Genomic DNA, 14263 nt, shown 5'->3' on the forward strand with positions numbered 1-14263 from the left:
AATGCTTTTACAAACACACCAAATATGACTGCACTTTGAGTATCCTGAGAGCGGTCTTCTACACTGTCCAAAGAAAAACAGCAATTTATTTTCAATCGCTCCGGGGTGATTTTGGAGCCATAGACGATGTTTTGACAAGGCTTTGGGGAACTTTATCACAAACAAGCTGAGGGTCTGTAAGACGTTTGCTATCCCCAGATTATCCTTGAACACTGGGCTAAGTGATACTTGGCCCCCTTTGTATTTTGAGATGTCATGTGACACACATAGCTGCCCTTTGTTTCGTTGTCTGTTTCATTATCTTTCCAGATTAGAGATGTATTTGTTTAATTTCTGTAATTTATTAGTTTTGACCATAAATGTGAGGAAAAAGTCCCCTTTTATTATATATTCATAACCTATTGTAAAATCTTCTGCAAAACAACACAATCTTCTGCCTGTACAGACATTTAAATCCCAGCTGAATGTTTTTGGTTGTTTTATTTCTATATGATGCTTTTCTAAATAGGGGATTTTGCTTTTCACACTTTCCCTCCCTTTCTCTCTCTCTTTTGGCAGACATGGAAAGTAAAAGTGTAGCATATCATTAGATCAGCAAGGCCTCTGCCCCCATGGCATGTTCAGGCTTTACAAGGCCTTGCTCTTATCAGCGACAATGCTGCATTCCACTGCAGGGCAGACAGAGTCACATTTTTCTTCTATTCATCAGCAAGATTTACTATTGCGCCCACTATCTCTGTGATTTGTAGCTACAACCCACTTTGAAATTATCCCATTTACATCTGCTCCCTCTGGCGCTGCACAAAGCTGAAATATGGACGATTATGGTTGTCACATTTGCAGCGTCAGTGAAAAAGCAGAATTCTGTATCAGTCACTTGCTTTTAAACTGCTTGCATCGAAAGGTCTTCTCTATTTGACATGATATTAACAGGAAGAAAAACGTGGAATTGTTAAGTCTTTCAGTTATTTAATATTTCAACTTTAAGTGTTAAACATCAGATTTTAGGCATTTAAATGCTTTCCTAATCATAAAATGTTGCGGGAAAAGTTTCTTATATCAGGGTGGTTAAATAATGTTCTATATGACTGTGACTAAAAGTCAGGCCACATAATTGTTCTACACTGAAACATCCACATCAACTTGTTTCCATTAAAATCAACAGATTCAGCGATTTGGGGAATCTGCAAAATAGTCTTGGCATTGCTGATCTCTACAGAGATGGTATCCAAAATGGAGAGAAATACTTTACCTCACTGTAGGATCATCCACCGATTCTGTCATGTTATACACTGCTCTACAAAAGAGGCATAGTTTGCAGACCGTAGCGAGACAGGAACCAATGCACCAACTTACTGCCATTAGTGGCTGAGCTATTAAGCCACTAATATCATGTCCCAGCTAGCTAACGCGTTCGCAGCTAGCTTGCTCACAAAACCAATCCATTCCGTGAGTAGAATATGTCTCCAATATTTCACAATGACACGGGGATGAATTACACTGAGCCACTTTCTGGTGTGACTAGGCCTTAGGGCTGTTCTTTAATACTGATAAGAGTCAAATAAATATCAATGCTGCCTTAAGGTCTTATATTGAAGTGAGCATAACTCAGTTGTCAGAGCTAGATTCTCATCTTTGGATGGTTTGATTCTTCATGAGTCACTAGATGCCTCCCAGCGAGAAGGTCCAGGTTTGCATTGAGTTTGCATGTTCTCCCTGTGTCTGTGTGGGTTTTCTCTCCAGGTTTCCCTCAAAGACATGCTTGTTAGGTAGATTCGTGACCCTAAATTGACCCTAGGTGTGAGTGTGAATGGTTGTTTGTCTCTGTGTTGGCCCTGCGATAGACTGGAGACCTGTCCAGGGTGAACCCCAATGACAGCTGGGATAGGCTGCAGCAACCCCCGCGACCTTAGTGAGGAGAAGTGGTAGTAGAACATGAGATAAGACATAAGATTCACAGACTAGTCTGGATATATGGCTGTTTCAAGTGGTTGTTGTGTTCACTATGTTCATGGGATAAATCCATATTAATATTTCCATTTTGTGGTTTTCAGACCTTGAGAGTAGCAGTTTTATGAAAGCTTGGAGTCTCTGAGTTGTAACCATGGTCTGAAAGAGAGATGAACCCTTAGTAACGTCAGCCATAGATTCGTTTGGATACCTCTAGCCATCTAGCCTCTGGACAGTAAAAGTGGTTAGTGAGGCAGACGTGTGATGCCAAGGCTGCTAGCGACAGTGACACATCAGTTACATAAAAAAAAGTATGTCTTCATAGTTTTCCTGAGTTGAGAAACTAGTTAAGAGAACAAGATGCTTTTTTTGCCCCAGGCCGTAAGTGATGCTAAATAGCAAAGTTGCAGGAGGATGACCACACCCCAACTGCGCCTCTTCCAGCTTAAATACCCACCTAACCTTCTCCTCCTGTTTCATTCTCGTATTCAGCACCCTCTCCTCCCCACCCTTGTCTCTTTGTTTCTCCCCTCTCTCCATAGGGTCCGAAAAAAGGGGGTCCGTCATGCCCGGGAGTCATGGTGGATTCTCTCACGAAGCTTCCCCAGCTTCCCAATCGTTCCATCCTCATATTCATACATGTCCTTATTCAATCCTTTCCTCCGGTTGGAAGTGTGGTCCTTGCTAGTCAAACATGTATATCTCTACTTATTAACACTCAGATGGAGGCAGTCTCTTGTCAATTGAAAGCCCTTTTTTCTTTCCAGGCCAAGTTAATTTTTCGGTTCACAACTGAAAAACTTCAACTTTAAGTTCAAGTTTTGGAATTAACATTTGCATATATTTTAGATGTAGGGTTTAGAAAGAAAAATGTGAGGGATTGAAGTGCACCTACCAGCTGGCGCATAGCATTTCCTTATGCTTTTGCATCAAGCCACCCTAACAACAATCGTGCCACTAACACTAAGATGTTAATGGGAAACCTTGCTGATTAGTATTTTTCTGTTAGTTCCTGGGTCCTGGTGTGATTACAACCAGTAGGCTGAAGAGTATTACATGAACTGACAGAATGGTTTCCTGACTTCAATTAAATCCGTGTCTCTCTCACTTGCAATGTCTATGCTTCTAGGTCAGGGAACTAGAGAGATGTAAACTGCTGGAATAAAAAGGCTGACCTCTTCTTCTTGGTCGCAATATCCTTCTCAAAAATCATTTGAAGTCAAGCTCCGTGCTAGACGAATCTCTGGTCTGCAGAGATAAGACACACTCAACAGGAAGTCGTTTGAAGACCTTTTCCCTTTGTGGTTTTGATGATAAAGACTTAATGGAATATACTTATTCAAAGCTAAGTATTTTCAGAGAATAGACACTAGTTTTTGTTTGTGTATTCACCTTGGCGGAGACACATGGAAGGAAAAAAGCTGTTGCCAAGGTTAGAGAAATTGTGAAACCCCTGTGAAAAATCTCTGTGGTTGAGAAGTCTGGGAATATTTCAGAATTTTCCAACAGTCAGTCATAAAAAAAAAAAAAAAAAAAAAATCCATTTCAATTTTCTCAAGGATTTAAAAAGTGTTGTCTGATCAAAAAGTCTGAGAAAAAAAAAGACAGATAGAACCTAATAGTAAGTAAAGTAAGTATTCCCTTCCTATTAGAATATAATAGTAATCACATTATTAAATCTGGCCTTGTCAAAATAAAAACCAAGAAAGTCTATATGTCTTCCAGAATGAGAGGGTATGACGATACTGAATCTGATCCAGACTCATGGGACATCTTTGTCTTCCTCACATTTAAGAGCTGACGCTGGTTAAACACTTCAAAGAACTGGGAGGAGAACAATCGCTTCAAGAATTACTGGTTTCCTTTTGGCTTATCCTCTTTTCTGAGGAATTTCTTGCATGTAAATTGCTGTTTGCGGATTTGATCAGTTGGGACCCCACCCAAGCATCGCTCAAGCCAAAACTGTCTGCTCTCACCCTTCGATGTCCCTGCAGCCTTATCGCCAAACCAAAAGAATATAGCCTTCCTATTACTCTATCAGATCCAACTGACAGACATGACCGGCAGCGTTATCTCGTGGATGCAAGTAGGTTTTTGATCTCTTGATCTTTTCTCACATTTGAAACCACATCAAAAGGCTTGAAGCAATTCAAAGAAGGTGAAGAATATGGCATCCTGTCTTCTCGTGAGGTAATCCAAGGCAGGTGGACGAAGGAGGGAGGAATAAAGACTGATGGATGGCCCGTCGTACAGATGTACTGTAGCCGGTGGCACTGCCAGACCGGCAGTACTGTGAATCATGAATGCTCCACCACTGCATTTAGACTTTGTTTAAATAGGTATTATAGTGCTATAATAAAGTCCCTTTCTTGTCTTTTTACCCAAATGTCATTCACATTAGATCATTCACAAAAATACATGGCCTAAACATCCAGGTTATAAACCCAGTGATATTTACTCTTAAACATCTTCGCTTTGTCTTTGGCATTGAGCTTTTTATGCCCACTATCCACCCTGACAGCCTGCGGCCACAGGGTCATTCGTTAATTAAAAGATTCATTCCTTCCACAAAACTTTAACACCAAACAAAGACAACCTCAGTATAATTTATCCATTGGTTGTATGTGACAGGAGACACAGGCACATAAAGGAGAAAATTATTATTTTTAGGTGCATTTTCAGGTGGACCATTAATTATGGTCACTTTGTATTGTGTGTGTCAACACCATTTTCAACCTAAACGAGTCAGGGTCATACTTCATCTTGATCATGAAAAACATTTAGCTCAGTTTTCTCATATATACATACACACAGACAGAAATAACTTCATCTTTGCTAAAATCTAAAGTTCTGTTTTTTAAGCTGTTCGATGCACATTGATTTAATTGCTACATATAGAGTAGATTCGGACACTGCATCAGATCCTGGTTCAGTTCTGTGCTACCAAAGCAACAAACAAATATTTTTCAAACTATTAATAATTTCCACACAAACTTATTTTCTTTCAAATCTGAGACAAACACTTCAAAGAGCGGACGTCACCAAACGACCTTCCTTTATAGACTTCACTCCTAATCAGCAGGCAGGTGTTTGACACTGAGCCACCAGGTGGGACTCATTACATTTATCAATGAAACACTGGGCTAAGCATTCCCGGCAAGCTCATAAAAATAAATAAATAAATGAATAAATTAAATTAAAGAGAGAAGACAGAGAGCCGAAGCTGCCAGGGACATAAGTGAAATCTCAAGATTCACACCAGTGATTAAATGAAATGAGTGTGTATATACCTTTCCTTAAAGAAAAGAAAAGATGTGGACAAATCAATCTAAACCTGAAATGTGATAATGTAAACTGTATATATAAAAAAAAAAACACTGCCAAATTTTGATTGCATTTTTTTTTCAACTTGCTATTAAGCAGTCCGTCTGACAACCAGACTCATTTAGTGCAAAAGACCATAACAATAAATAACACTGACGCTGTCTTCCTGTGGGATGTCAGCAGGATGAAATTGTCCATTTTTCATTGCACTTAGTCAGGCTGCTATTTCTCACCTCCAGCTGTGCAGTGATTTACAGCCCAGTACCGTGCCTACTTTGACCAGTTTCTTGCACACTGTGTTTAAGCTTGTTCAACAGAGTCACTTAAGCAGAATATCAAAGTATTTAATCGCAGGCTTGCAGACTCACCCCAGACCTTTTTGCTGAACGACTGATGGTGCTGCTGCTGTGGAAAAGATAACGAAAAGATGAATCTGCTGATTTTATTACGGAATATTTAATTTAGATTAATTTTGTACTTTGGACTTGGGTATTAAATTAAAAAGTGGGAGTGGTAGCCATTACATTAGCAGAGCAAGCAGAGGAAGATTGTTCCATCGTATGTTCAAGTGGACAACAAGGAGCTTGAAACGGATTCAGTTAAAACTGTATTTGGACAACAAACTGCAAAGCAAGACTTAAATTCAATATCACCCTGTAGCACAATGTTCTTTATCAAATCCTTTAGGACTGGCAGCATGTTGGCTCACAGAAAACAAAAGGGAACAAGTGGGATGCTTCATCTGCTGAGTATTAACTGCTCATTAGTCATAAAAGCAAAGTGCAGCAAGGATAACCTTGAGGCATGTACGGATGACATAATCTGTGGCAAATTCTCAAAAAAAAAGTGTCAGTTCATTTGTCCCAGCTGTCCAACCAACTCATAGAGTCTTCAAGTTGATTTAGAAAATTTTGTTTGGACAAAAACATGTAGATAGTTGTTAAAGGTGGTGTAAGCTTACACTTGTAGGGAATGTAACATTTCTGATTGGACCTAATCATGACAACCGCATTAACTAAATGGATAGTTGTTCCTTTCTGGAACTTACGTAGAGCCACAAAATATCACACTCAAGTTGTTTCCTTTGGCTAGTGAGGGGAGACAACAGATAGCAGATATCCGGCAGTCACACTGAAGCAAGGAGGGAACAAAAACAATCCTTAGCATTTGTTTAAACTTGAACTCCAGCAGAGTGATGTGAGGTCACCTTCAGGGTCACTGGTGCCAAAGTGATTCCCCTCTGTTCGCTCCCATATTGTGCACATCAAAGATTCGGAGCATCAGCAGATAGCTTGGTCAGCGCACTGAGCGAAAACAGCTGGGCCCGAGCAAAACAAAGATGATACAAGCAGCTTCCTCCTCGGTGACGGCACCGGAGTAGTCAACAATGATAAGCCCCGGTCTATATTGTGTTCTTAAGGGTAACGCCGCCCCACAATCACCCAAACCCCCTCATCCCCACTGCAACCAGACAATTTAGAGCCCTATGTAATGCAAGAGGAAATATAAACTGTGACCTCTTGAACCCTGTCAAAAGAAAAAAGTCTGGCTTTTGTCTCTAAAGCCATTTTGGGGAAGTACTGAGTGACTTCAGCTTACAAGGACTGTGATCTGTGAAAGCACTCAAACATCCCTTAATGTCAGCAGGGGAGAATGGGTGAAGCATGATCTGCATTTGATTGGACACGAACATGATGTACATGCTTTAGTTTAGAGTGCAACTTATGTTTCCCTTGTTTGGTATTGTCTGAGATGTAGAGAGCACATGTTCTATGGGGCATGACGAACACAGCGCCCAGCATCACTCCTGTACTTCCTCCTTCAACATTTTTACTTAAATCTACACACATTGAATTAGAAAAGCTGTAATTTTCAAAGTGAAAGATTCCTTCTCATTGCAGAAGTTCTTCTGACGGCAGTTTGACTGCTAAGTTAAATGACTCCTGCTAAGAAAAACAAGGTGTGTAGGGACAGAAAAAATGCAATCAAATCTGTGAGCCAAGGTGGAGGTAAACAAAGGATGCGCAATTTCCAGCAGGATTTAGCTGATGGTGCTCTGAGCATGCATAACGCACGGTAAGTGAGGATCCATCTTCTAAGGCTTTGCAGACATGAGATATTTCTGGACAGGCATACCAGTTACCTTGTCTATACCTGCCGTCACAGGAACCACTGACACTGAGCTCCTCATATAATCCAAACACAATGCAAGGTTAATGGAATAGATTTGTGCAAGGGATCATGTAGCATTATGCAAATGAAGGAGCTAATAAGATTATTGAGTTCACAAACTGTAGCCTGAAAATGAGATTATGTTTGGATCTGGAAGGAGAATAAGGCTGATTTTCTTATGTAAATGAATGTACATGACTCAGTTCAGTGTGGAAGTACAACTTCTTACTAATTAATTTAAAAGCACTAATCGATCTCACTCTGTTTGATCAAGATTGACACAGACAGTTTGTGGAGTTGAAAACTGGTATTTTCATTGAGAGATGTTCCTTAATTTGTAATAAGACAGTCTCTGTTATTTAAACTCTACAAAGATTTCATGGTACATGCACAGTTTATTGTAAAGGCTCAAAACTTGGAAAATTGTGTAATTACCAAAAGCACAGTACAATCCCGCTCTCAGTCACACATTCACTCAACCAATGCCAGGGAGAAATCTGTGCATGGTGTTCGTTTTAGACATCAGTGTCTTTCTCATGATGCCTGGATCCTGTGAGTAATGGAGGACCTGCTCAGTCTCCTGAACTAGCTCCTGGAATCTTGGTGACATAGTGGCTACTCGTGGGGGATTTTTAACTATATGTTAACTAAAAGAACTGATGACCAGGTTACACTGGTGCAGGAGGAGGGATTACTCTGGACGAGGAACATCCTTTATCTGCCTTTACTGTTAAAGATGTGTGGAACGGTCTAACTCCAGTGCAGAAGAACTCTTCTCAGTCCACACCTGAGCCAGCAAGCGTTGACAACAACTACAAAGACACACACCAACTGGAACTAGAAAGCAACTCTCAGCTAAATAGTTTCTGTAGAGATGTAACAACATTCACAACAATTTTAAAGATGACTTTAAACACTTAATGGCTTCCAATTGCACCATTCTCTCAAATGTCCACGCTGCCAAGAGCATTTTCAAGCAAAAATGTATCATTATTAGAGCTCCATGTTATGCTAAGAAAAGGCTGTAAGACAGGGTGGGAAAACACTGGGCTGGGCGATCCATCCAGTATAAATGTTGGTGTGACCAGGCCCTTCGTTCAGTTACTTGCCTCGGATTGACACCACTGTCCTCCAAATTACATTGCCTTTGAGAGTAGGAGGGGCCATTCAGACCCCCTCATCCCCCCCGGGGGCCTTACAGAGCCGCAGCCATGTCTAGTGAGAGCGTGAGTCGAGAATCTCACAGCCAGGCTGTTATGCCTCCATCTGGGCCCCTGAATTAAACATCAGCTAGCCAGACGGGCTCCCTGCCCCAGAGCTTGAGGGACCGGCAACTGAGGCCAATTAACCCACGCCTGGTCTACTCAGACCTCACCGTGTTGCCAATTAAGAGGGCATGTCAAAAGAAGATGAAACAGTTGGGTTTGATCTGACATCAGGCGCAGTGGGCACTGTTTGCATAAAATCATAGGTACTGAAGGGGAACACTTTGTCCTTGGCAGTGATTGCAGTGGTTAGAACGGAAGTAAACACATTAGGAGCGCTCAAGACATTCATTAATAACAACAGAGCATATTTCAGATTTTCTCGTCATAAAGATTTCCAGAGCACTATTTGCTTCCAGTAATTTGAAAAAGTTTTATTTGGACCTCTGAACTCTTGCATCGTCATGTGACACGTTAGATCATTATGTCATCAGACACTAGTGTGTATCCACTGCAGCTCACTTCCTCTGACATTTATATTATGAGGAAATGCCTCGGCAGACGAGACGAAGTCAGGAAACAGTGAATGTGCAAAGCAGAAGTGAAATTAATCAGGGCGTTAGTTTCTTGGACAACTGTTGCAGACGTACATGATCATACTCCCAGTCACAAGCTTCTGGTCCAACCTAGCTTAACCTTTCAAATCATGCGATTAAAGTAGTCTCATTACTTATTTACCTGTCAGGAAAAATAATCACAACCCCAATGACTCTTGTTAATGACTTTTCTCTTACAGAGGGGCTCTGAGATGCAAACACCAGTTTTGTGAGATTGTGACTGGGAAAATCATTTGCTGTGTAACAGGATACAGACAGAGTTTGATTTAGCTTTTATGGAGCCGTGCCACGAACATCCACAAATAATATGTCCGGGATTTATCTTCATACAGTGGAGTCTGTAAGTATTAGGCCAGTGATATGTTTTTCATTGTTTTGGCTTTACTCCAGCACATTAAATTTGAAAGGAAACATGTGTTGTGAGGTCAAGGTGCTGACTTTAAGCTTAAAGAGCGTTCGCAATGACATGGGACGAACAGTGTGGCTCTTTGGGACATGCATACAAAAATAGCCACAACTTCTACATGTTTTGTTCACAGCAGCCCAAGACAGACGTCTGAGCTGATAGTCTCATAGTTGTGTTTTCACACTTGATCACTGATCTTTTTCCAGTGCTGCTAACACAACTGCAGTGGGTGCTAATGTAAAAAGCTGAAACTCTTCCAGATGAAACCCTTCACTGCATTTCAGTTTTTTTTTTTCACCCACAGTTTTGGTTGGCAGGTAAACTATTGCAGACAGTGATCAAAAAGGGATGGAACAGGCACCTTCTTTGCTTCATGTCAGCTATGATATAAAACACAAGGGTACCATGTGTCCGCTTGCCTTCATTTAACTTGCGTCTTTGAACCTGCTGCTTCCAATTCAGCGTACACACGTGCATGTGCGCTTACACATATGTTCCTATTTGCAAGCCGGGCTGGCAGGAGAATTCTTAGAGATATAATCTTTACAACATTTTTAAAAAGGAATTCATTGCATTCAGCGCGCAGTACGCCCCCTTCGAATAGCTAACATTTTACATCAATCGATTCCCTCGGGGTAGGAAAAAGTGTAATGATGGTGAAACTAAAAGAAACAGGTGTTCGTCTCGCTGTGGGTACCTTTGAAGGTGCTGAGAGTTAGAGAAAGATGGTGAATCACTGCTAATTGTGCGAAATTATAGTTGTAGGGTGCGAAATGAACTCATCCCAGTGTAGATCGAGCCAACACCGCTGAAGCGGGAGCGGTGTAGATGGCACAAAGTAAGGAATGACGGGTATTTCTGAATGTTAACTGAACAATGCCTCTGGTTTACTGGAACTGCTGCAGGGGATTTACAGAAACCTGACATGATTATTATGATCAGACTGCGTCTCTAGGGCCAATTGTTTATTTAATGACAAGTGAAAACGCTAGCACATTTTCCGACGTACCAAATTGAAAGCCAAAGGAAAGTGAAATTACCTAAAGCTCTGTGCCACTCGGAGACTCATTCGATTAAACGCCACTGAGCCAAATGAGGTCAGGAGATGACTGGTTTTGGCTGGAGCTTCTGCCTCAGCGTTCGTTAAAAATCCTAAAATCCTGTTTTTTCCCCTCTTGAAAGCATTTATTGAAAATATTCAATTTACTTTCTATCTGACAGCACAGGCACCGTCTCTAATTACAAACCGTACAGCTGAGCTTTTCAACTGAAGCCACCGACACAAAAGCATTCGCAACAGATATTTACATGACGCTGCGACCTCTCATTATTCAGCTGCTTTATTAGAAAGGACAGCCGTGACTAAACCAATTTAGACAAGACAAATAAAAGTCATCTGTATTCTGTGACAGGGAAAAAAAAAACAATAACCAGGATTAATAATGCAAAAGCCAGCAGGGAAATATCTGGCAGGCGATAAATCCTGGAACTTCTTTCATATTGTTTCAGTAACTTAATATACCATGCTTATTATGTTTCTGAAATATTACGCTGTGTATAGCCGGCTATGTTATATTTACAGAACACACATCAATCTAGTTATAGATCCTGGATCCTGAGTTGTTCATATAGTGCCTAGATATTGATGGGTTGTCATAACCTTTTATAAGATAAAAATAAAATATAAATGATGTGTTTAATGTATTAAGAAGTGATTCAGTCAACTGTACATGTGTTTCTTAACATTACCAGTGTTGTAAGGACACTGTCTAGAGATGGTGTGATTACACTACGTCATCAAGTCATGCTTAGACATCCTATGATGAATTACGTATTAAAGTCACGTAAGGGGGAAATGTCAAATGCCACATGACTTGCCATGACAGTTCTTCAGGTCATCTACTTTCAGTTGCAGAACTGAAAGTAGGCGTTGGACTGATATTTTCCTGTTTTCTGAAGACCCAGTTCTCTTTAAGTGCTGGATGTTTCTTGTTTATGTGCCAGTTTTGTTCCAGGTTGCAAATGTCACGCTCATCCTGACGGGGCTGCATCTCTAAAAGTCATCCACGCTCCGTCTACACAACGCTTTTTGAGGATCTCTTGGACTACCAAGAGGATATTCTTCTGAGCATCATGGCGTGTTTTTATGCCACACTTGTAGTTATTGCCCTGCTGGGATGCATCAACCTCTCAGCGGCAGACAAGGACACGGTCAAGGAATTCTACGCTGTTGTTGGGCAACAGTCTCTCACGCTGCCTTTTGTCTACAAAGAACTGACGAACTCGCATGTGCTCAGGTGGACTCATAACAGGACGATCATTTTCTACAGACAGCAAGGGAGAGTATCTGTTGGAAAATCAAGTGACATCTCTACAACCGGATCTTTTTTCTTAAGGAACTTGGCATTTTCGAGCTCAGGGTTGTACGAAGCAACAGTGCTGCACCCCAATGGTACTGCAGCCATAAAGTGGACCGGCCATCTCTTTGTGATGAGCAAAGTATCAAAACCCCGAGTCACTTATGTCTGTGACGCCACTCTGAGAAGTGTTAATCTTAACTGCTACGTGGACAACCCACAGGGTTTGGTGTTCTCATGGACTCTGGATAAAAAGGTTTTAACTGGAGAGACGAGACAAACCCTGAGCCTATCTCTGCCCCTGCAAGTTGGCAGCCACTTCATGTGTAGTGTGGCAAACAAAGTCAGCTCGGAGAGTAGCGACGCTGTTCTTCCAGCCTGTAAAAACCCATCACTGCTCTGTTTGTCACGGCAAACATTTGTGTCAGTGCTAGCGGGAGTGGCAGGTCTGATTTTCGTTTTGCTCATCATTATCTTTGTATTGTGCTGCCGCCACAGACACAATAAAGCCCAAAAGAACCTCGGGGATAAAGAGGACCTAAGGATGCTCTCTCTAAGCAAGCGAGTTCCCGATTCTACCAGCCCGGTCTACGAGACTATGCACCACGTGGAGAAATCTGAAACCCCGAGTCCTCAGCCTTCACCAAGAGTTCGGGGTGAAATCAAGTCAGCACAACTATCTACAGCTGCTGAAGGACAACAACCGTCACCGGTTCCAAAGCCGAGGAGCAAGAACGCCCTGACGCCAAACATCTGAACATGTCGTCATCTTTTATCTAACCAAGTTAGTTTGATAACGTGAAGGACAAAACTTAAGAAAGTAGTCTTGTGTGCACTTTTAATTGAGATATTTTGATGACTCACATGAAACTATATAGATACAGTATTGATGTTTTGGTGCAGTGCATGTGTGAGGTAGAAAATGAAGAAACAAAATCTTTCTTTGAATCGATTAATGATATCATGGCTGGTTTTATGTTGCTTTGCTGTTAATGTTAAACCTGTTATGTGTTGATGCAAAGTTTGACGGAGGTGTTGTATTTTCCCTGATGTACATAATGAGACAAGAAAATGTTCTAGAGAAATTTGTTTTTTTTATAAAGGCTAATCATTTTAAAGACAGCTTCTTTCTCAAACAAAAGGAAGTCTATAGTTGAACTTCAGAGTAATACACTTTGGCTGTAGGACATATAAATACGTGTATATTATATATGTTATATATATATATATATATTTGCAGTGTATAAGTAGAGTACACAAACTGTGTATGAGGTTTTTGGTAGATATGCAGTATTGGTTAGCATGGCTTCGTTTATTAGTTTTCATCTTTGCAGGACTGCTTGTTTAATATAAAAAGGAATAGAGAGGAAAATGTTTTTGTACATATTGACTCGTATGTATGTAGTAATATAAGTAAAGTGTCATTTCAAATATAGCGATAGAGCTACTTTCATATGCAAATTATTGAATGAAGACTATCTTCAACTGCTCCATTGTACGCTTACTGTATATGGTTTTTGGAATAAATAAACTTGTCAGAAATGATCTTGCATGCCATATTTGTATGCCGAAGCAGCTTATCTGTGCCAAACACGGGCCATTGTCCCAGCTTCTTACATGTCAGCATTCTTGCAAAGCAGAAGTGAAATAAAATTTGCTTGCTTGCAAGAAGTTATTAAAGGGGGGGGGGGAATCAATAGAGAAATGGATTAGCCAAGGCAAATATCTATTATCTCCGATGGGTAAGTGGTAATCCACACATGAAAGTGTTTGCTGTCTCGCCTAATGCTGTGTGACAGCCACATAATGGAATCCCCCTGAGCGTCATTGCCTAAAACTTACAAGCCAATGTCATCTTTTGTCGTCCTGCTCCGCTCCTGCTCTCTTTACATGGCTGAAATCTTCAGTCCAGCCGGCAAGGATTTGGCAGCAAAGCTGGTATCTGCTGCCGGGACAATGCCCCCCCCTCCCTCCCTTTTTTTCTTGCTTTTCCTCAAGAAAAGGCTTGACTTGACTGGCAGCATTCCACGTCACATCCCCTCACCAGCAAAAGTTCTGTGGCGTATTCAAAGGCAGAGATAAAGCGCAGTGCACATACATACTGCACCCTCAATTACAGCACACACTTGGGACAATATTTAATGATACAGTTTAATGAAACACATCACATGTGCCTATGCCAGATCTACCCTGGAAATGGAAGGGAAATACTTCAAAAATGTGTTTAATCAG

General features: G+C 41.0%; 1 protein-coding gene across 1 annotated transcript; it reads left to right on the plus strand.

Moving 5' to 3' along the window:
* Nucleotides 1-11606: 11606 nt before the first annotated feature.
* LOC125014976 (SLAM family member 9-like) lies at nucleotides 11607-13576 on the plus strand. Its single transcript, XM_047596572.1, has one exon. It carries the CDS (start codon nucleotides 11808-11810, stop codon nucleotides 12786-12788), a length of 981 nt encoding a protein of 326 aa, XP_047452528.1. The 5' UTR covers nucleotides 11607-11807; the 3' UTR covers nucleotides 12789-13576.
* Nucleotides 13577-14263: the final 687 nt, after the last annotated feature.

The sequence above is a fragment of the Mugil cephalus genome, chromosome 10 (genome assembly GCF_022458985.1).
Source record: "Mugil cephalus isolate CIBA_MC_2020 chromosome 10, CIBA_Mcephalus_1.1, whole genome shotgun sequence".
In the NCBI taxonomy this organism is placed as follows: Eukaryota; Metazoa; Chordata; class Actinopteri; order Mugiliformes; family Mugilidae; genus Mugil; species Mugil cephalus.